Source organism: Musca domestica, unplaced genomic scaffold, assembly GCF_030504385.1.
Source record: "Musca domestica strain aabys unplaced genomic scaffold, Musca_domestica.polishedcontigs.V.1.1 8, whole genome shotgun sequence".
Taxonomy (NCBI): Eukaryota; Metazoa; Arthropoda; class Insecta; order Diptera; family Muscidae; genus Musca; species Musca domestica.
Genome location: NW_026712409.1, coordinates 17656924 through 17681670, shown reverse-complemented (window position 1 = coordinate 17681670; position 24747 = coordinate 17656924). Strand labels below are relative to the sequence as shown.

Here is a 24747-nt window from a genome sequence, read left to right as displayed (position 1 = left end):
TGTGGGTGTGTAAACCCCTTGAAGGTCTTCTGTTCACCTTTAGAGAACGTCTATGGTTAGCACACGCTTTCGAGATTTGTGGTATGTCTACAATAAAAATTTAAGGAAGTATAGAAATAGGTCCTCTAGAAGCCAAATATATTTTAGAGCTTGATAGGAAATACTTTTGAGGTATTCCGTAGGTAATAGAGACTTCAATTTTAACGGACCTCGGTTAAGGTATTCTGTGGGGAACAGGCCCCTTTAGATGGTGCATTGCATAGATAAACGATTAAAATTGTTTATGAATAGAAGAACTCCTCCACATAAACAGTCTTTTTGGCTCTTCAATAAATCGAAGACTACGTGGAGGTTTCTAAAGATAAAGTACGTTATCGTCTTCTATGGATAATAGAAACCTCTATTAGGTCTTTTATACATAAGGTGTCTATTGAGATGTCCTTATTATATAGAAAGGGTCCTTTATTGGGTAGAAGATTTTAATGGCGTCTATAGAAATAAGCTATTTTGAGCTTTCATACTGACAACGGAGTTTTAGAGTTTGTCTCTAGATAGCAGATCCTTTTCAGGTCTTCTATGCATAGCAGACCCGTTTGAAATCTTTTATGGTTAAAATATAGGAGATCCTTTGATGTTCAATGTGAATTGAAAAAGTTTTATGTAGGCAAAATTAGTTATAGGGCTTTTCTATAGTCAAAGATTTTCTACAAAAGAAGACCCCTTTTAGGTATTCTGCATAAAACATTGTGAGGTATTCTTCGGCAAAATGCTATTTTAAGGTCTTCTATTGTTTTTTTTTTTAATATTTAAATTTAAATACTTTGTAAAAATTTTTGTTTTTTATTCGGAAGAAAAATTATTAACATTCCTTTTCCCATGCAGGAAGTACCTACATCCATGTGAAAAAGGTAAAACCGTATGAAATACAACGAAACATTTTAAACTTCAACATAAGCGACATTACCTCCCTCTTAATGGGGGACGACATCAGTGTCTCTTCAGTTCATTGACCAAATCTATTGGCTTGAAATGATTAACCACATTCACAGTCCAATCGGATTCTTGACCCTTGGTATATTCCTTTATGAAACGATAATTACACACAAAAACTTTGTCCTGATATTCGGGCATGGTGCCCATATTCCAGGGTATCTCTTCGCCCGATTCACGCATTTCTTTGAGGCCACGCAGCACATGAAAAACCATGGTAATTTCCACCCAACGTTTTTGTACATCTTTATTTTCCTCATCAAACATTATGCCGATTTGATAGGGAAATGTGAGGTAGATATCGCTTTCTTTTACTTCCAACTGTCGCCGCTGTGAAACGGAGAGTTTTTGTATGACAGGCTTCAGTTCGTTGAGGGCCTCCTCGGACACCAAATTCCCCAGATGGGCAAAATCACCATTCATTAACTTGGCTGAGATTACCTGGAAAAGATTGAGAGTTAGTGTTCAATAACAAAAAATAAATGTCTACACAATTAAGTCTCTAGAGATGAGCGATTGTTTTGCAGCCGATTTCATGATCTAGATTTATGGCATTTGCATGAATGACAGATATCTATCTACATAAAGACCAAAAAATGTATTCTGCAGTAGTTACTGTGGAGCAATAACTTGTGACACTGACATACCTGCATTGCCTTCTTCGCCCCGTAGGCAAAATCTCTAATATTAAATTCCCGATCCATGTATGGCCGAATAATGAAATGGACCATTACCCAATTCTTAATGGAATTCAACAATGATGGCCACATAATTTCCGGAAAATTCATTAATCGTGGCAATGTACGGTTGCCTTTGCCGAAATTATTGTCATCATCATCCTGTTTCAGGCGTTCCTCCTTGTCGCCGGCATGTTTCGGAGATACATCTGAATATTGTCGGAAACTGATGTTAGACCAGTTTAATGGGCCGCCCACCTTTGTATATCGCTCAGTTTGATAACTTCCTACCCCTTGGCTAAGGCTGGTCGACAGAAATCTCAGCCTGGAGGCTACATTTGGTCTGGAAAACGTAGTTATTGTCTTCAAACTTCTCGGAACAATGTTCATTACGCAAAATTAAAATAATTGTTTTCACAACGCCACAAAGAAAAACAGCTGATTTGAAAACACTTTTGACATTTCTTGTTTTGTATTCGGTAATTGTGGTAATTGTTGTCTGAAATCATGAAATGATAACATGATAACGGATGCTTGGTTTGATACTTGACATACCTGGCGAGAGAATAGCCCAATTAATTGATGAAGAAATCTTTGCAGTTAAAATGTATCCAACAATTATTTATCCTACCTATTTTCCACACCACACCAAGTTTTGACTGGGAATTTTGGGATCAGTGCCTCTTCTGCGCTAACAGGGGCCACCATGGGTGGGCGAGGTTGACAGTTTGGAAAGGAGAGGCTTTATGTACAAACTTATTGTATTCGCATCACTTTCCCTTTGACCCCCATCTACAACTAAAAAAAAAATATATTAAAAAAATGAAAAAAAAAAAAAAAAGAAACTACAATATAAATAACTTTAAAAAATGACAAGAACAACAACAACTACTACAATACACAATACCTACAACCATGGTACAATGAATTCAAGGTAGGGCAGAACTACCATATGATTTTAATTTTTTTTATTTTCCTGGCTTAATATGTCAACTTCATTTGCTTATGTGTGTGTCTTCTTTTCAATAATAAAAAAATGTTCAGAAAATATTCAAATTCGGGTGTTTTCAAAATGCTTATTGCGACGTATGCATCGACAAAATCTACAGTTTTTGTCGCGAAATAAACCATAAGAGATATATAGGACATGATTTTGAAAATAAATTTTGACTTTTCATTCAGTTTTCGCGGTTTTAAATTATTTATTCAAAATCAATGCAACAAGTTGTTTGCTTTTTTATTGTTTTGATAGCAATTCTGACATTACAAGCCAAACAGGTAGACCTCTATACTTGCAATTTTTTCAAAGTTGACCTACCTTCTCTTCATTGTACCATGAAAACGACGATTTTCTTCCTTTAGTGAGTCATTGCTATCTATTTCTAGCTTGTCTACGTTTTTTAAATCTTTTACATCTAAATCTATATCAAAATTACTATACGTATTATTATTATCGGTATTATCACCTGTTTTCTCTTCCCCACTTATCCTTTTGACGTCTACTGTGTCAAAACCTAATGAGAGGAAAGCAAGCGCAAGGATAACAAGGTGATGATATAATATTATATATGATATACTATATATACATTGTAAATTTTGTTGGTTAATATAATTATATTGTTAATATATATTAATTGTTAATATATATTAATTATATTAATTGTTAATATATATTAATTGTTATTGTTAGTTAATATTGTTAATCCCTTAAATATATTATGGCTGTGTTAACACGTATTAGCGTATTAGGATGCGTTAGCGAAGCGAATGTTGCAAATGTTATTCGTTCCTACAAGGTATTCTTGTATTTTTAATTTATTTACCTTTATGACCACCTTTATGGGTTTAACTTTAAATGCAAACATTGAGGCCCCTTTCAAAAGCCTAGGGTTCCCAATGGCCCCTTTAGGGGTTTTAGCTAAATACTATTAATATAAGGAAAAAAGAGGGTTAATTTGTATAGGGACCTGCATGACTTATCCGCATTTTCGTAATGTAATAATGGGTTTGAGGAGGACGTCTGTTTTGGGTACATATCCACATGTACCCCACATATCCCACGTGCCCATATCCCTAGACAAAAATTTAGGCTTAACTCTAGTTTAGTAAAAACTCTTCAATTTTTTCGAAAATTTTTTCAGTGGTAGGTATTTTAACCATGATCCCGGGAAACTATTTTTTTCTTGGGGGACGGACCTGGGACCCCAGATTTTTGACCCGAAAGTCCGGGTTCAAGACCCCGACTAGACCCGGATCCACTTACCCGATATAGACAATATGGGTATCGTTGGAAAGCTTAAACTCAAAAAATACCTATCCAACAAGTGGTCACATGATGGGATAAGATGTTACGGTTCGGAAGTTATAGTCAAATTATCGATTTTTTGGACCCGGATTTTTTATAAAACCCCCAAAAAGTCAAAAAAGGGTCCATTATGGGGGAGTGGGAATATTGAAGTCACTCAATTCTAAAATGATAAAAATTACAAAAACTGTAGGATATTTGTCAGTTAAAAATTGTTCCATAATAAAAGAAATGTGAAAATTATGTGATGACATCGAAAAATTTGGGAATAATCAAGTGAAATTCTTGAAAAACGATAAAATGTGTTTTCGAAGTCGAGTGGGTTGAACGTGTAAATTAGCATGCTGACTATGCAAAACATGATGAGAGCCACCAGGATAAAAAGACAAAACTAACTTTTCGTTGTCTATATCTTCATTTATCTATGTTTGATATTGCACATTTTTATACCCTCCATCATAGTATGGAGCATGGTACAATGAAGAGAAGGTAGGTCAACTTTGAAAAAATTGCAAGTATAGAGGTCTACCTGTTTGGCTTGTAATGTCAGAATTAGTATCAAAACAATAAAAAATCAAACAACTTGTTGCATTTATTTTGAATAAATAATTGAAAAACGCGATAACTGAATGAAAGGTCAACACTTCTTTTCAAAATCATGTACTATATATCTCTAAAGGATTATTTCGCTACAAAAACTCTAGATTTTGTCGATGCATACGTTGAAATAAACATTTTGAAAACACACGATTTTGAACGTTTTCTGAACAATTTTTTTGTTATTGAAAAGAAAACACATACATAAACAAATATAGATGACATTTTAGGCCAAGAAAATAAAAAAATTGAAATCATATGGTATCATAGCCCTACCTTTATATCATTGTATCATGGTATGGAGGGTATATTAAGTTTGTCATTCCGTTTCTATCACCTCCAAATATACATTTTAGACAAAGTATATATATTCTTGATCAGTATAAAGTCCAGCGATGTCCATCCCTATGTCCGCCTGTGGAATTACTCTGGCTTCCGAACGAAATGAAGTAGGTTGATAACATTTTACTCTAATGTATATTATGTCTGCAGGACTTTTGGTATTGAAAATGGACCATGTAGGTCCACTCATGGTACAATGAAGAGAAGGTAGGCCAACTTTGAAAAAATTTCAAGTATAGAGGTCTACCTGTTTGGCTTGTAATGTCAGAATTAGTATCAAAACAATAAAAAACCAAACAACTTGTTGCATTTATTTTGAATAAATAATTAAAAACCGTGAAAACTGAATGAAAGGTCAACACTTCTTTTCAAAATCATGTACTATATATCTCTAAAGGATTATTTCGCTACAAAAACTCTAGATTTTGTCGATGCATACGTTGAAATAAACATTTGGAAAACACCCGAATTTGAATATTTTCTGAACAATTTGTTTGTTATTGAAAAGAAAACACATACATAAACAAATAAAGATGACATATTAAGACAAGAAAATAAAAAAATTAAAATCATATGGTATCATAGCCCTACCTTGATATCATTGTACCATGGGTCCACTTGTTAGTATAGCCCCCATGTAACGGTACCTCCCGATATTCGGTATTTGGATGATTTTTGCAACAATATTCATCGGAATTGTTTCAAATTTGGTATTTGATGATCGTAGTGGATACTACAGCCTAAGACAGAAAATTGTCTGTGCAGGTCCACGTCTTCGTATAGCCCCATATAACGGTACCTTCAGATATTCGCTATTTTGATGATTTTAGCGACATTATTCATCTGAATTGTTTCAAATATGGTATTTAAAGTTCGCAGATACACATCTTCGTATAGCCCCCATATAACGGTACCTCCCGATATTTGGTATTTTGAGGACTTTAACGACATTATCAAATTTGGTATTTGAAGTTCGTAATGGATACTAAAGCCTAACACAGAAAATTGTCTGTGCAGGTCCACGTCTTTGTATAGTCCTCATAAAATGGTAACTCCCGATATTCGGTATTTTGATGATTTTTGCGACAATATTAATCGGAATTGTTTCAAATTTGGTATTTGATATTCGTAGTGGATACTACAGTCTATGACAGAAAATTGTCCGTGCAGGTCCACGTCATCGTATAGCCCCCATATAACGGTACCTCCCTATATTCGGTATTTTGATGATGTTTGCAACGTTTTTCACCGATTTTTTAAGTTTCTCATTTGAATACAGTAATGACTCTATATACAAAATAAATCAAATTCATTTATGATATAATAAATCCAAGGAATTTTGATTGTCAATCCTATTGGGTATACGCCGAAGAAATTTCACTGGATTTAAGATGCTGTCGGCAAATAGGAAGAAAATCGGGTATGCAATGTGGTCTGCTACGAATTTAATTGGAGCGGAAATGCAACGCTGAATAATTTGTAAGGATATGCAGGTACATGTAAAGCAAAAAAAAAAAAACAAATTAACAGAGAAAAATCCACACATATCAGAGATGGCAACCTGTTTCTATGCAGTGAGATTTGACAAGGTATATTACAGAAAATGCAGAGATGACTTATTGGAAATGACTTTACCTTTTTAATTTGACCATGCCTCGTCAGTAGAAATAAAATAATGGAAGTGGAACATTTATTTACATCCAATACCAAAGTATTGATTTGTGTTATCGTCTTCGGCTTGGATAATTTTCTTTATGTGTCTTTGCTGACAAAATAGAAGTAAGTTATATTTATATAATATATATATATATATATATATATATATATATATATAATATGTTGTGGGTTTAAGATCTCGCCAACTATATCCAACGTATGCTCCTCCAGACACATACCAGTGGGCTGTTTTTTTTTTTTTTTTTTGCGGAAAATTCCAATTCGCATTCTTGTTGCAGCCAAAATCTGGCCTAAACGCGCAACACTGAAAGTAAATTAAAATAATTGTATATAGGACCGTTCTTATATCTTTCCTTTATAGTCCACTTTTGTGGAAAAGTAAAGTCATTATTACATTTTTCCGTTAAAATATATGATTTTTTTTTACAGAGATATGGCAAGCTTTTTGCCATAATTTCGTGAAGTAAATCTTTAATTCAGTTCTTCAATTGTCATATTATCAATATAAATTATGGCAACAGGGACTGGATTCTTGTTCTATGAAAATATGAAATGAAAAATATTCCCTTTATAAAATTTTTCATTTGACATTTCTTTCCTTTACAACAGTTTTCATTTCACATTTTCATAGAACAAGAATTGAGGCCCAGGATTTAACTATACTTTACGTTAAAAGATAAAGGGAAGAGGGTCTGACCTTTTGCTTATCGGACAGTTCATATTAAAATGAATTTTTTTATAACGTAAAACGATTATTATGTCCGACAATATAATCGGAAAAATGTAGGAACCGGCCATATTTTTTCATTTATCGGTATGTATTGAGGATGTATATTACACCTAAGTCTGTTTTTACACGGTCTTTTTGTACACGTTTTTGATATAACACGGTTTGAAAATTGAATATTTTTAATTTTTTTACACGATATTATTCTATTTAGCACGATTTGAAATTTTATGTACTTAAATTTTTTTGTCAATTTTAATTTTTGCGAAGTATATTTTTTGTATAAGATCAATGTATTTTTTACACGGCTTCTTCTGGAACCAATCTACCGTGTAAAAACAGACTTAGGTGTATATTACACAAAATTACTTTAATGGGAAAACCAAGTAAACTTGAATGGAATATTAGAGTTTATCCATAAAGTTGTAGGACAAAATTCTTTTATCCAAAAATTGTACATTTTATTACCCGTTACGTAAAAAATATACGATTCTACCTTCAGTGATTGTGTCATTTCAACGTTTTCTTGTACAAGGTTGCGCAAAAGTAATCCTCCTGTTAGGAAATGCTATAAATTATACGATTGGCCCCCAATGTTTTAATTACAGACATTAGCGGCTAATCGTAAAATTTATAGCATTTCCTGATAGGAGGATTACTTTTGCAGCACCTTCTATTGATAGGGAACAATTTTCCACAATGTCATATCGAATTAAATACTAATATTGCAATAGAGTCAAATCCGATGGGGATTGCTGCTGCCTTCCAATAATTGTACCATTAAATTGAATTTAAAAAAGTTGCAAAATTAATTTATGCATTTTATTGAAACATTTTTTGGTGAACAACATTCAGTTTGTTCCAGAACTGCAATAATGTAAAATTTTTTACTATGATATCCGATTTTCCCTTCCCTGGATTCTTGCAGATACTGGAACAGAGCAATAGTAATGGATTGTGTGACCATGAAATTTGCAATGTTATAGCTTAATCGATTACCGATTACTTAAATTGTGTGTAAACTTGGCATCACTTTCTAAACGGTATTTTTTACGTTTTTTTTTTGTGTTATGTTAAAAATGTGAATTTTTGTTTTATTGCGAGCGTTTTGAATATTTATAATAAATTGTGGTTTTCAGCTTTAACCGGCCATTTAAAATAATATTTTTTTTACCCTGCGTCATGATTGTGGTACGAGCCCAATGGAGGATCTAAGCAGATTGAAGTCTTAAACGTAAAAGAGAACTGAATTAAGGAATAAATATTTAAAAGGAAATGTCAATGTGAAAACTTCCGAACAGCTGTATTCCAATGGATAAAAACTAAAATAAGTGCAGGTAAACTTTTAAATAAAACATGTGGAAGATTTCAGATGGAAGTTCTATTACGTTGTGCTCCGACATCCGTTTTACTTGCATTACCTAATTGCGGGAAACAACTCTAGTTTAGTACAAACTATTCGATTTTTTTTGGGTCAAAAATCGGGGTCCCGGGTCCTTCATTTTTTGAAATATAGGTCCATTTCTTGGTATTGCCCCCATACAATAGTATCTCATGGCATTTCGGTATTGTAGAGGTATATGCCCGAATTTCCACCTACATCAATAAAAAGTTGTTAAAAGTTTCTCTGTTATTGCATCGAAAAAAATGTTTTTGAAAAAAAAATCGTTTTCTTATGGTGGAGGATAAAAAACAGCTGTATTTGTTCATGTTCTGGAATATATATTATAATTATACCCTACACAAAAAGTTGGTCAGGATATTAGGTATTTGTGCATTTGTTTGGAAAGAAAGGGAAACGAGATAAACCCATAGTTGATTTTGATGATCTGTATAGAATCACATTCTGAGCCGATTTATGCGTGTCCGTCTGTCCATGTATTTTTGTAAACAAAGCTCCTATATATATCTTCTTTTATTTTGTACCAAACGTGTAACATCAGCCCAAATGGTATGGAATTTGGCACATACGACCAAATAAGGCCTGAAAATAAGAATTCCAAATTTGATCGAAATCGGTTCAGATATAGCTCCCATATATATTGTTCATCCGATTTGTTATTTTTGTCCACCGCAGCCGTAATATGCACTGTGTAACAAAGATATTTGGGGAAATATATTAAATACAGCTCAGAAATTCTTTTGCCAAATTTTATCTAGATCGGACATAGCTCCCATATATATCTTCATCCGATTTTCCTTTTATTGTGCACCAAACGTGTAATATCATCCCAAATGGAAGGGCATTTGCCATTTATGACAAAATTGAGCCTAAAACATGTATGTCAAATTTGGTGAAAATCGCTTCGAAATTTCTATGGCTCTCATATACATTGTTCATCCGATTTGTAATTTTTGTCCTCCGCAGCCGTAATATGCACTGCGTAACAAAGATATTTGGGGAAATATATCGAATACAGCTGAGAAATACCTTTGCCAACTTTTATCGAGATCGGTTCGGATTCGGATGTAACTCCCATGGATATCTTTATTCGATTTCTAGTTTATTGTGTACAAAATGGGTAAAACGAAATGAAGAGGCACAAATGCCTCGGCAAATTTAGTAGAAATCGATTCTGAGGAGGATATTCCTCTCATATTTTAGTTCCTTTGGACTTTAAATTAAAATTAATACGAATTAATTCTCACAAATTCCCCATAAAAACTTTATTTGTTATGTAAAGGTCTACTAAATATTCCAAGTGGAGTAGGGTATTATAAAGGCGGCCCGTTCGACATTAAGACTTTCTTTACTGGTTTTAATATGTCACATGCATAAAACAAAAACAAATATAGATAAGATTTGTTTTTTTTTTTTTTTTTTGTATTTATTAGAAATAGTTGGGCTCAATTTGATAAATGCAAATGTCAACTTAAAGTTAAATATAGGCCACAAATCAGAATGCAATTTTGTAAAATAATTGCTCTATTTCAGAATTTGCAAGAATTTACTATTTTTTTAATTTTTTCCAATATCGTAAATGGTAGTAAAAAGTTTTTCATTCTTACAGTTCTGGGAAAGACCATGTTATTAATTTATGTTTCGGTAAGTTACTACAGTTGGCCAAATTTTAGATTTTTTTCCCTTAAATTTCCCTTTAAATACTAAACTTCAATGAATGCTCTATTCCAAAAACTGCAAGAATATACTTGTTTTTAATATATATATTTTTTTGAAATCAAATCAATTATCGTAGTAAAAATATTGAAATTTTTGCAATACTGAAACATTTATAAAATATTACAACTTGGATCGGATTTTTATGATTTGTTCTATAACATGTGCATAAGTTGTCAGTTAGTCAATTAATAATGTTTCATTTGATCCGTCGCTTACGTCTTATTCTGGATGTTCATTTCATTTTGTTTTCTCAAACAACTAGTACGTTTGGCTCATTGAGTCATCTGAACATAGCAGAAATTTATAAAATATTACAATATGGATCGGATTTTCTGGGTTGTTCAACAATGGGACTATATTCGTTTGAGTCACCGTTAGTTTCAAACATCTCGGGTTGCACTGTCGGCCGTCTTTCATTTTGTACCACTGTAAAATAAGAATGGGTTATGAGATTTATTAGACAATTAATAATGTTTCATTTATTCCGTGATGTCTGTGATGATCTGTAAGTTAACTATTTATCTAAATTTTATATATTTAAATATATTAAGATTATATATTGGGCTATTCCCATTTTTTTTTCCTTTTTTTGCATTATAAATGTTGTACTTTTTTTCTACATTAACAAGTTAAAAAGTATCAGTCTGGACAGTGTTCTGTTATGATTATTCAAATGAAGTAGATTCCGAAGGATTGGGCCAATATTGTCCATTTCGCATTGGACCTAAATAAATATGTTTTCTTCCTTCACTTTATATCAGATATGTGATAATTTTTAGAAAATGTTAAAATGTGCGTGAGTTACCACCTACAGGGTGAGATGAAAAAAACTGCAACAAAGTCAAACGCGATAATTTTTAAATTTTTTTATACCCTCCACCATAGTATGGAGGGTATATTAAGTTTGTCACTTCGTTTGTAAAACCTCGAAATATACATTTTATACCCCAACAAAATATATATATTCTTGATCAGCATAAAATTCTATGTCGATTTGGCGATGTCCGTCCGTCTATCCGTCTGTCCGTCTGTGAAAATCACTCTAGCTTCCGAACGAAATGAAGTAGGTTCATAAAATTTTACTCAAATGTATATTATGTCTGCAGGACTTTTGGTATTGAAAATGGGCCATGTAGGTCCACGTGTTGGTATAGCCCCCATATAACGATACCTCCCGATATTCGGTATTTTGATGATTTTAGCGACATTATTCACCGGAAATGTTTGTGAAATTTGGTACTTGAAGCTCGTAAAGGATAAAATTTTACTCAAATGTATATTATGTCTGCAGGACTTTTGGTATTGAAAATGGGCCATGTAGGTCCACGTGTTGGTATAGCCCCCATGCCACGTGTTGGTATAGCCCCTTGAAGCTCGTAACGGATGCTACAGCCTATGACAGAAAATTGCCCCAATATAACGGTACCTACATATATTCGGAATTTTGATGATTTAAGCATTATTTTTACATTATTCACAGAATTTTTTTATTCAAGTTTCGCATTTGCATATTGTAATGGTTTAAGACAAAAGTTGCCTATGCAGGTCTACATCGTCGTTTAGACGCCCTAATATGACGGCTACATTCGGTATTTTTAGGATTTTAACAGAATTTTTAACTCATTTTATTTTTTTGAAAATTGTCAAAATCGTTCCAAATGATGGAGGATATTCAAAGATCGGCCCGGATGAACTTACTGCTTTTTTACTTGTTTTTTTTTCTTTAATTTTATTGAATGAAAGCAAAAAATGCCGGAAATAGCATCAAGATTTAGAATAAGTTTAGATTTGTTCGAATTGGTCACCCTTCGCACGATTGGTGCCATTGATCACCGTTGGCAAACGGCCAATGAAACCGTCACACGCTGCCCGAATGTTGCTCTGCAGTTTTTTGGCCCATTTCCGGCGAAGCGCTTGCTTGAGGTGGTCGACACTTTGGTATTTTTTGTAACCATTCTTGGGTGGCGCGTGCTGAGTCCTGTTGGAATGTCCAATGTCTGCGGCTAAAATGTTTGCGTGCCCAAGGCTTTAATACACCCTCCAAAATATTTTCGGGATAAGATTAGGCACTTATTCCGATGCCAAGGTCAATTCATACGAGCGAAGAGCGACCATCGGCTGTTATGGCGGCCAACACCATCACCAACCGAAGGTGCACATTTTCAGCTGACCTCTTTGGCAAGTAAACACGATCATTTTGTTTGTCTACAAACTGCTGGACAACGAATGTTTTCTCATCGGAGCTAACCAAATTCGGCAGTTCACAACTTTCGTTCAAGCGACGCAACTCTTTAGCTCTTTTGAGTCTATTTCAAGCTCTTTTTAAACTAAACAACTTTTAATCAGATTGTATACTCTCTTCTCTTCATACTTACAAAATATTTCATAGACTCGTCTTTGAATCGCTGGCGTTAATCCCTGTTGGGCTTTTTCCAATGTCATCCGGCAACTGACTACACAACCTAACATTTCACTCAAATTGGAATTTGTCAGCTGATCGTACATATTGAGGCGTTGATCCCAAAAGAATGGTAGTTTTTTAGTCTTGAGGCTAACCTCCATTGACTTGAACATCTGCAAGTAAATATACATATACTTATGGGTATCAATATATAAACACCAGTCTCAAACCTACATCCAGTATTATTGTGGACAATGGCTTATTCCAATACAACTTATTGCCACCCTGTTCATGTACCTTCAACAGAAATAATGTTTTGATGAAGTAACTTTTCATGTTGCTCATATTCTGATGGGCATCGCGGAATTTTTTCATCATGCGCAGGCAATTCTTCAAGTTGTTACAATTTTGTAACATAGCTTTTTCGGCGCTATAATAAGAGGTTCTAAATGAAGTGTAATCACGTCTTGCCGATTTGATGGGTTTTGGTATGGCTTCCCATTGGCCAACGTGCGTGGGTGTTATACTTTGAAACTGGTCTAACAGTATACCGGGCACAAAGTCCACGGAGTATTGCATATTTTTGCCAATTACTTTAATTGTGTGCGCCGGACCTTCTCTGTGATAACGTAGTCTGGTGTATTCGTTGTGCAACCTGGCCTCCCAGTTTAAATCTTCAAGGACTTTTGCGAAACAACTCTGAAAATACGATTGTAATCTATCCACAATTAAACGGTCATTGGCATCTAACCATTTCAGTAGACAGTTATAGGTAATCTCGTGTTGTTTCTCTTTTCGTATCTTGGCCATGACTCGAGTAAAACTCAGATGAACATTTCCCGGTATGTCATAGTCTTCAATAACATCGATTAGTTTACTTTCGGGAAAACGTATATGGAATACCAAATCGAATTCATTGGGCAGAGTAACCTTTAAATTATCACCATAACTTCCTATATGCGAAGAAGAAAAAAAAAAAGGAGGAAACAAATTAACGCTTTTATGTGTTTTGAGATCGGTTCAAATATTTTTTCTAAGGGTATGAAATGTTTTGGATTAATACGTTTTTCAGTCTCTGGGATTTTTATATTCAGTCATATGGCTAGGGAGAGTATACAGGGTGAGATAAAAAAACTGCAACAAAGTCAAACGCTAAAATTTTAACATTTTTTCTTTTAATTAATTGAATGAGAGCAAAAAATATCGGAAACAACATCAAATTTTAGAATAAGTTTAGATTTGTTCGATTTGGTCACCTTTGGCACGAATTATGGTCTTCAAACGGCCAATGAAACCGTCACACGCTGCCCGAATGTTGCTCTACGGTATTTTCGCCCAATCCCGGCGAAGCGCTTGTTTGAAGTGATCGACACTTTGATATCTTTTAGTGTCAACTTTGCTTTCCAAAATACTCCAGACACAATAATCCAACGGATTGGTATCCGGAGATTTTGGTGGCTCTTGTGCGCTGGAAATTAAGCAAGGAACCTCATTTTGTAACCATTCTTGGGTGGCGCGTGCTGAGTGCGATGGTGCTGAGTCCTGTTGGAATGACCAAGGTCTGCGGCCAAAATATTTGTGTGCGGTGTAAGTTCTTGCACTTTTTGCAATTTCAATGGCTTTACCCCGACTGTTTGCCGAATGGAATATTGGAATATTTTCAGCTCACGAGCCATTTTTTAGCTTTCGAACCATTTATGCGGATGTTGCTGTTTTCTTCTGTCCACTTCCTTGACGTCGGGCTACGCTACCAGTATCACGGTAACGAGCGATGGTACGAGACACAAAAGATTTATTAACATTTAAATGCTAAAGAGCTCCAATGATAGCCACTTGTGGTTTTAAAGCCAAATATAAAGAAATAACGCTTGCATTCCATCTCGAATAACTTTTTTTCTGGAAAATTCTCAACAAAATGCTTTTGTAAGCTTGTAAACAATATAATGAGCTGTCACTGGAATAATTTTAACAGCTGTCGGACGAGTGGCTTAGAAATAACAGCATTCTAAAGTTGGTTGCAGTTTTTTCATCTCGCCCTGTCTATATCACTTGATACTGCCAAATGAGCCTCACAGAAATAACGGTTTTAGACCCTAGGTCTCTTTGGACCAAATCCGTTTCAGGACATTTGGGGTCGATCTGGCGTTGTCCATTCGTCTGTCAGACTGGTGCGCACGATAAGTCTCGAAGGGAGTATCCGATTTGATCCAAACTTGGTATATAGTAATATTATTGTCAATCTTAGACCAAGTTCGGAGATGGACAATATCGGTCAAATGCTTCTGGTAACTTTTTTACAAACAAAAAGAGAAAGGATAATCGGAATTTGCTCCAACTTTGCGGATCCCAATATTTGCATCAGTGCTAGGTCAGATGCGAAAATGGGGTCAAAGGGTCAACATTTTGAATAATTATAACTCTTATAAAATGTAATGTAAGTGTCTGATTGTCTTCAAATTACACATATCACAATATTTTTACTAACCCAAGATCTGGTGTGAAGATGAAATATATCGGTCCACTCCTTGTGGCACCTACCCCGCAAAGTGTCAAAATTTTGAATATTCATGAAGCTCATAAAATGCGAAATTGACATCCGATTCCATTCAGACTTGGTACATCTCAATAAACGCAGGAACTTTTGAAAAAATGGTAGAGATCGGACCATCTCCTCTGGTACCTCCCCACAAAGGGTCAACGTTTTAAATAGCCATAACGTTCCTAAAATCCGAAATAAGCATACGGTTTTCTTCAAATTGCACACATCACAATATTTTTATTAACCCAAGGTCTGGTGTAAAATTGGGATGCATCGGTCCACTCCTTCAGGTACCTCGCCTACAACGGGTCAAAATTTTGAATATTCATGAAGCTCATAAAATGCGAAATTAACATCCGATTCCATTCAGGCTTGGCACATCTCAATATATTCATCAACACAAGATCTGTCATAAAGATGGTAAAGTTCGGACCATTCCTTCTGGTACCTCCCCCACATAGGTTTCGCCCAAAGAAAGCGAAATAAGCATCCAAATCCATGCATCTATCTCCTCAAATTTCGCACAAACAAACATTTGCGAACCTCAGCCACAAAGGGTCAAATTTTCCAAAACTTATGTCAGTCATAACTTGCAAAAAAAAAGTCGGCGATCCATTACAACATGCTATAGCTAAATATTTCTCTTAACCAGAAATTCGCTATGGATATGTAATTTATCTGAATTTATGATTTCGCATAAAATTGGATATAAATGTTCGATATTTCCTTCAAATTTTGCACTTACAAAAAATGTTTATCTGTATTAGAAGAAGTATGAAAATGTATACTTCTTCTTCCACATTTACCAAAAATGTTCACATATCTCATATAGAGTACAGGAAGTAGTCGATATAGTCCAAATATGACATGTTGTAACATTTATATCAGTCTTAGGTCAGCAACGAATTGATCAATATTTGCCAACTACTTCGGAACCTCCTCCCCCATTAAGAGTCAATATTTTCAATAATCATAACTCAAGGTTGGGGGGTATACATCTGTCGGCAAAGCCAACTGATACTATTTTACTTGTTTATTCTATAACTTTAGTATATTTATATTAATTTTTACTGTTCTCTGAAGCATTTCTTTTTTTAGATTCTAAAGTTCTGGGGGCCATATAAAAGTATGCCTTGAAATTGCAAGCGACAGTTGTGGCAAAAAGTTTTTTTTACTTTTATGTGCCTTTACTAGGAAATAAGGGGGGATTTTTTCAATATTTTTGTATTTATAACTCCTCTTATCGATTATCAAGATAAACTAGAACTGCACAGAAATGTAGTCATCTTCTTTAAAATACATGAATGCAAATTTATTGTTGTCTTTAACATACACATTAAATATCTAGTCAATATGCATTTCTAATCTATATGGTGTAATTATACGAAGGTGACTGCAAGTGCTGGCGATTTGTTGAAATCAATAGAAGCGTCAACTTAATTAGCAATAAATACAATTTATCAATCAAATTTTATAAAATTAAATTCAAAGAAAAACAAGTAAAATAGTATCAGTCGCTTTTGCTGACAGATGTATACCCTCAGCCAATATACGATTATTTAAATATATTTTGACTGCTGTCATGGTTATTCAAACCTATAGGGAGTAGGTTCCGAAGGAATGGTTCAATATTGTCCATTCGGCCATTATAGTCGGACCTAAAAATATGATATGATATAAAAATTGCGATGTGTCATGCTTGTCGACTATTTCCTTCACTTTACATGAGATATGTGACAATTTTTAGAAAATGTTAAAATGTGCGTGAGATAACCGGATATAGTCGACCAAAGTATTCTATTTTCATGCTTCATCTAATACAGACAAAAAAAATGGATATGGGCAAAATTAGAAAAACGAACATTTGCATCCAATTTTATGCGTAATCATAAATACCATATTTATCTCAGGTTTTTGGTTAAGAGATATTTTTTTTATTATAGCAACTTGTAAAGATTCGCTGACCAAGTTATGACAAATAAAATAATTGAAAATTGTTACCCTTTGTGGGTGAGGTATCAGATGGGGTTCGCAGATATACAGGGTGAGGTGAAAAAACTGCAACCAACTTCAGACTGCTGTAATTTCTAAGCCACTCGTCCGACAGCTGTTAAAATTATAAAATATAATAACTATTCCAGTAACAGCTTGTTTACAAGCGCTCAAAAGCATTTTGATGTGAATTTTCCAGAAAAAAAGTTATTCGTGATGGAATTCAAGCGTGATGCTGTGATTCTTTGTATTTGGCTGGAAAACCACAAGTGGCTATAGTCGGAGCACTCCAGCATTTAAATGTTAATAAAACTTTTGTGTCTCGTACCATCGCTCGTTAACGTGAAGCTGGTAGGGTAACCCGACGTCAAGGAAGTGGACGGAAGAAAACAGCAATATCGGCGGAAATGCTTCGAAAAGTAAAGAAGCGACTTGATCGAAACCCGCGTCGCAGTGGCCGAAAAATGGCTCGTGAGCTGAACATATCGCAATTTTCCATTCGGCAAATATTGAAAAATAAGTTGGGGGTCAAACCATTGAAATTCCAAACAGTGCAAGAACTTACACCACAACAGAAAGAAAATAGACTCAAAAGAGCTAACGAGTTGCTTCGCTTGGTCGAAAATGGTGAACTGCCGAATTTGGTTTTCTTCAATGAGAAAACATTCATTGTCCAGCAGTTTGTAGACAAACAAAATGATCGTGTTTTCTTGCCAAAGAGGTCAGCTGAAAATGTGCACCTTCGGTTGGCTACCAGAACTCAAGCGCCGGCCATCATGATGATGTGGGCCACCATAACAACCGATTGTCGCTGTCCGCTCTGAATAAATGCCGAATATTATCGCGAAAATATTCTGGAGGGTGTATTAATGCCTTGGGCACGCAAACATTTTGGCCGCAGAACTTGGACATTCCAACAGGACTCAGCACCCAAAAATGGTTACAAAATGAGGTTCCTTGCTTCATTTCCAGCGCATAAGAGCCACCAAAATCTCCGGATACCAATACCGTTGGAGTATTGTGTCTGGAGTATTTTGGAAAGCAATGTTGACACTAAAAAGTACCAAGGTGTCGATCACCTCAAGCAAGCGCTTCGCCGGGAATGGGCCAAAATACCGAAGAGCAACATTCGGGCAGCGTGTGACATGTTTTCATTGGCCGTTTAAAGGCCATAATTCGTGCAAAAGTTGATCAATTCGCACAAATCTAAACTTATTCTAAATCTTCACAACATATCTAGTGTTAATTAAAATAATGGGATGTCTGAAATATAAGGAGAACCGGATGCTTATTTCGGATTTTATAATCGTTTTGATTATTCAAATCTTTGACACTTTGTGGGGAATGTAGCGGAAGGAATGGTCCGATCTCTACCATTTCTATAACAGGTCTTGTGTTGATGGAAATATTGAGATGTGCCGAGTCTGAATGGAATCGAATGTTATCTTCGTGTTTTATGAGCTTCGTGAATGTTCAAAATTTTGACCCTTTGTGGGGGAGTTACCAGAAGAAGTGGACCGATATAATCCATCTTCATACATAAGAATATTGTGATATGTGTACTTTGAAAACAATCTAACTCTTACATCACATTTTATAAGAGTTATAATTATTCAAAATTTTGCCCTTTGTGGGGGAGGTACTTGATGGAGTGGACCGATATTGTCCATTTTCGCACCTGACCTAGCTCTGATGCAAATACTAGGATTTGTGAAGTTGGAGCAACATCGGATTATCCTTTCTCTTTCTGTGCAGCAAAGAATTTTCTTTGAAAATTTCGACCTTTTGTGGGGGAGGTATCAGAAGGAGTGGACCGATATTGCCCATCTCCGAACTCGATCTAAGTTTGATAATAATATTACGATGTAACAAGTTTACACTAAATCGGATACTCCGGATACTCAGCTAGACAGACGGACAAACGGACATCGCTAGATCGACTCCAAATGTACAGAGACCTAGTGTCTAAAACTGTTTTTTCCGATAAGGCACATATTGGCCGTATCAAATGATTTACACCCTCTCTAGCCATATGAGACCGAGAGTATAAAAATAGAATATAACGTATCATGTCTTGATTTGAGATTTGTGTATATTTCTAAAAGATATACATATTTCAACCATTGAATGCGTGTTCCGTATATTGGTTTATTTCGGTATCGGCTTATTATTTATTTTTGCGTTATGGGTTCTAGGAAATTATAAATTTGTTTTATTCTGTTATCGCCTTTTATTCATTCAATTCTAAATGTGTTTAAAATAAACTATCGTCCATTTATAAGTGCATGAGGTTGTTGATAGTATATTGAATTCGTCGTATGTATGAAGATGAGTTGTGGTAAATTTTCTTTATTTGTATACCCTCAACTTCGAAAAGAAGGGTATATTCACTTAACCATTCCGTTTGTAACATCACGAAAAATATTCGTCGTAGATCCCATAAATCATAATCATTATACAATTCTTAGTCGATCTAACGATGTCCGTCTGTTGAAATCACGATACATATTTTGACCTACAACAGTTTCAACAACTTTAAAATTTGGCACAGCAATTTGTATCGTGTCTAGGATGGTTGGCATTGAAATGAGATATATCGGTCCACGTTTTCGTATAGCCCCCATATAACGGTACATCCCGTTATTCGGTATTTTAAAAAATACCGAAATAAAAAATGCTTTTTATAGTTCGTAATGGGTTTCAACTCCGGTGGTGGAACATTGTACATTAGTTCCACGTTTTCATAACTCCCATATAACAGTACCTACCGATATTCGGTATTTTGATGATTTTCGCTATATTTTTTCACGGTTTTCTCAAAAAAATTGAATTTTTTCGTATTTTGATAATTTATGCCCCATTTCTCAATGGATTTGTCTAAAAAATTTTATTAATAGTTCGTAACGGGTTGTAGCGAAACATTGTATATTCGCTGTATAAAATTATCTATATAGATTTCCGTTTTGGCATGGCCCCTATATAACGGTCTCAGCCAATTTATGGTTTTTTGAAAAGTTTTAATGCATTATCCAAACGGTATTAAAGGTATTTCTAGTTTAAAGTGGAACACATTTGAATTCAGACACCTACTTTTATATAAAAATGTTTTCCTCATCCAATGGTGGAGGGTATTAAAATTTTGTTTATTATACCTTTAGCTATATGACTACAGAGGGTATATATGATTTGATACGGCCAAAACGTGCCTCATCGAAATAGCGGTTTTAGACCCTATGACGCTTTGGACCAAATCCGTTTTAAGAAATTTGCAGTCGACCTAGCGATGTCCGTCCGTCTGTCTGTTTGGCTTGCTGGCAAGTGCGCACAATAACTCTCGAAGGGATTGTCCGATTTGGTCCGAACTTGGTACATCGTAATATTATTATCAAATTTAGATCAAGTTCGGAGTTGGGCAATATCGGTCCAGTCCTTCTGGTACCTCCCCCACAAAAGGTCAACACTTTCAAAGGAAATTTCTTATTGCACAGAGCGAGAAAGGATGATCCGAATTTGCTCCAACTTTGTGAATCCTAATATTTACATTAGTGCTATGTCAGGTGCGAAAATTGATAATATGGGTACACTCCATCAAGTACCTCTGAATAACTATGGCTCATATAAAATGTGAAGTAAGAGGTCCGTTTGTCTTCACATTACACATATCACAATATTTTTATTAGCCCAAGGTCTAGTGTGAAGATGGAATATATCGGTCCACTCCTTGTGGTACCTCCCCCACAAAGGGTCGAAATTATGAATATCTATGAAGCACATAAGACGCGAAATTAACATCCGATTCCATTCAGATTTGGCACAGCTTAATATTTCTATCAACACAAGATCTGTTTTAAAGATGGTCGAGATCGGATCATTCCTTCTGGTACCTCCCCCACAAAGGATTAAAGTTTCTAATAACAGAAACGATTATAAAATCCGAAATAGGCTGCCGGTTCTCTTCACGTATCGCATTATTTATGCTAACACAAAATCTGCTTCGAAGATGGATAATACGGCCCATTCTATACTCCATAGGGGGTCAACAATTTGAAATGTCATAACAGAAGTCAAAATGTATTTAGTAATCGAACATTGGCCGAGGGTATACATCTGTCGACAAAACCGACTGATACCTTTTAACTTGTTTTTAGTTGTATATTGGTGAGTAATACATTGAATTCGTCGTAATGTATGTGCAGAATTTGTGGTAATTTTTTTTTTTTGATTACAAAAACAATTGATGATTTGTCCGAATCATGTTTGTTTGTTTGTTTATTTCCAATATCTGATGTTTATGGTAAAATTATTTTTGTATCTTTGCACTTTTAGAACATCTTGCCGCTCTGGGTTTGATACAAGGGAGAATAGCTTGCCCACAATTGTGGGCTGCAAACTTGCTTCGGTCGTGTTGTCACCACCCCGACACAAGTGGTGATCGAGCTACTAGTGGGGAAAAAAGAAATTCTATTCGTTCTAAGGTGAGACGGGTGAAGACTCCTAGATGAAAGAGAGAACATCTGAATTGGCAGGTTTATACAGTCAAATGCATTTAACAAATATTGTAACTGAGACCAAACATTCAAACTTTTTACTGAGACGCCATTCAAAGTTCTTGACGACAAACCACCTTATCAACACAAATCCAATAGGAAGAGAAAATTTAGCGTATGCAAACATTCAAAACTATACGACGGTACCAACTTTTTAATTGTTGTAACACTGGCCAGTGGGCATATCTGCTGACATTGCAATCGGTATCCCTTTTTATTCAAATATATTGTTTTATTTCCGAGATATGTTTCATTGAACTAGAAACGCATTTTTACTATTTGAGTAACATGTTAGTGTTGCCAGATTTTATTAGATGCTTATAAACTAGGGATTGTTTGATACAAACTTCAAAAACTATTTTAGAATATTTAAATTTTTTTTTGTTAAGCATGGAACAATGTATAGCCTCGGTTTCCATCAGATTAATAGCTTTACAAATTTTTTTTTTTTTAAATTTTGCATTTTTATTAGCAGCATTTGTTAACTGCTATTAAAAATTCAAGATTATTGGAAAAAATACGATTAAACAAGTAAAAAGACATAAAATTCGGCCGGGCCGAATTTCTACGATCCTCCACCATTAGGTAAAGAAAAAAAATTGTATACAAAAGTGTGTGGATTTAAACGTGTTCCATTTTAAACTACAAACTCCAGTAATTTTTTTTTCAGAAAAAAAAAAAAAACATAGGGGTTGGAGGCGTTATATGAAAGCCGTACCGAAACGGGAGCCTATATAGACAATTTTATACTACAAATATGGTAATCTATTGCGAGTCTTAAATACCAAATTTGACATAATTTCATGGGTAAATGTGACTAAGATGATCACAATACTGAATATCAAATCTCAAATACCGAAATGTTATATGGAAACAATTATCGAATATGGACAATGTTTTGACACAGGTTGTAGAACCCACTCTGAAGTACAAATACAAAATTTCACACAAATCTATTAGAATTTTTAGACAAATTTGTTTAAAAATGTCGCTAAAACCAACAAAATACCGAATATTGGTATTTTCAACGGATTTTATTTTTTTTGAAAATTGCCAAATTCGTTCCATAGGTCTTTGCAAATGGTTGAGGATAATCAAAATCCGGCCGAACTTAAATCTTCTTTACTTTTTTTTTTAATTTTCATGTTGAACACATTTGTATTGTAAAATTCTGCAAATTTTGATGGTGTTTTCCCCCCTTTGGCGAATTCCAGCAGATTTCAATGCAGCAAAAAAAAATATGGCACCGCTTTCCTCTGTATTTATACCCTACACCACATAGTGGTAAGGGTATTATGTCTTTGTGCATTTGTTTGTAACATGGAGAAGGAAGCGAGATAGACCCATAGTTACTTTTGAGAATCTCCATAGAAACACTTTCTGAGTAGATTTATGCATGCCAGTCCGTCTGTCCGTCCGTCCATGTATTCTTGTGAACTAAATGCTGGTCGCATTTATTATCCTATTGAGATGAAATTTTCCAAACAACATTTGTTTGGCTCAAGGACGAACCCTATTTAAATTTGAGATAATCGGTAAAAAATTAGATATAGCTCCCATATATATCTTCGTCCGATTTGCCTTCTATTGTGCACCAAACGTGTAACATCAGTCCGAGTAGTATGGAATTTTGCACAAACAACCAAATTAGGCCTGAAAATAAGTATGCCAAATTTGATCGAAATCGGTTCAGATATAGCTATAGCTCCCATATATATAGTGTTCATCCGATTTGTTGTATTTGTCCTCCGCAGCCGTAATATGCACTCTGTAACAACAATATTTGGGGAAATATATCAACTGCAGCTCAGAAATACATTTTCTAAATTTTATCGAGATCGGTTCAGATTTAGATATAGCTCCCATATATAACTTCGGCCGATTTACCTTTTATTGTACACCAAACGTCTAATATTGGAATAAATGGGATGGAATTTGGTACATGCAACCGAATTGAGTCTAGAAGCTAGTATGCCAAATTTGGTGAAGATCGGTTCAGATATAGCTATAGCTCCCATATATAGATATTTTTCATCCCTTTTGTTGTATTTGTTATCCACAGCCGTAATATGCACTCCGTAACAACAATGTTTGGGGAAATATATCAAATACAGCTCAGAAATGTCTTTGCCAAATTTTATCGAAATCGGTTTAGATATGGATATAGCTCTCATATATATCTTTATCTGATTTCAAATTAATTTTTCACCAAATAGGCAATACAAGTCCGAATTCAAAAGATACAAATGCTTCGGCATATTTAGTCTTTTGAACTTTAAATTACAATTATAATCATAGCGTGTATAATTAAATTCTCCCATAAAATCTTTTAATTGTTGTGTGGAGCTCTACAAAATTGGCAAAGTGGTGTAGGGTATCATAAAGTCGGCCTCTCTTTACTGGTTTTTCTTCTATTTTTGCCTTCGTTACTTACCTCCCAGCTGGTAACCATTGAAGAGCGAACCAAAAGGTTTCATTTGACGCAGATGGAAAAATATATTAATCTTGATTTGTTCGAAATGATTTGTGTACTTTTCACGATCCCGATCAATGTTGATGAATTTATTTAAATCTGTTAGAATCGTTTCTAAATTTGGTCTCACCGTCGTGAACATTTTGTGTGTTTGATGCGTTTTGTGTGTTTGGTGTTGCTCGGAAGAGATCTTAACGACTGTGAAAGAGTATTTCACAAGCCGGCATTTTATATTGGGTATCGGTGAGTTGCACTCATACGTCGGAAGCGTTATTAGCGTTGCCATTTCGTAGTATTAGCTGACAGCGGAATGTTTGTTCGCTGCAGCATGTGGATGTAGTACGGCATCACTCAGTAAT

The 24747-nt window shown here is 34.8% G+C and overlaps 2 protein-coding genes across 3 annotated transcripts; both read right to left on the bottom strand.

The window, feature by feature from the left end:
* Nucleotides 1-817: 817 nt before the first annotated feature.
* Nucleotides 818-2166, bottom strand: LOC101888574 (m-AAA protease-interacting protein 1, mitochondrial). The gene is made up of 2 exons (XM_020034769.2): nt 1638-2166; nt 818-1431 (listed from the first exon to the last, which is right to left on the bottom strand). Exons 1-2 carry the CDS (start codon nt 2055-2057, stop codon nt 988-990), a joined length of 864 nt encoding a protein of 287 aa, XP_019890328.1. The 5' UTR covers nt 2058-2166; the 3' UTR covers nt 818-987.
* A 4573-nt stretch (nt 2167-6739) lies between these two features.
* Nucleotides 6740-24601, bottom strand: LOC101889677 (cyclic GMP-AMP synthase-like receptor). 2 transcript variants are annotated; one of them, XM_011291877.3, is made up of 4 exons: nt 24350-24601; nt 13072-13790; nt 12812-13010; nt 6740-6892 (listed from the first exon to the last, which is right to left on the bottom strand). In XM_011291877.3, the coding sequence occupies exons 1-4, from the start codon at nt 24528-24530 to the stop codon at nt 6879-6881; spliced, it is 1113 nt and encodes a 370-aa protein (XP_011290179.1). In that variant the 5' UTR covers nt 24531-24601; the 3' UTR covers nt 6740-6878. The 2 variants fall into 2 exon arrangements, with proteins under 2 accessions (XP_011290179.1, XP_005177864.2); XM_005177807.4 differs by lacking the exon at nt 6740-6892 and adding an exon at nt 10466-10862 and having other exon boundaries at nt 24350-24600.
* Between the last annotated feature and the right edge of the window lie 146 nt (nt 24602-24747).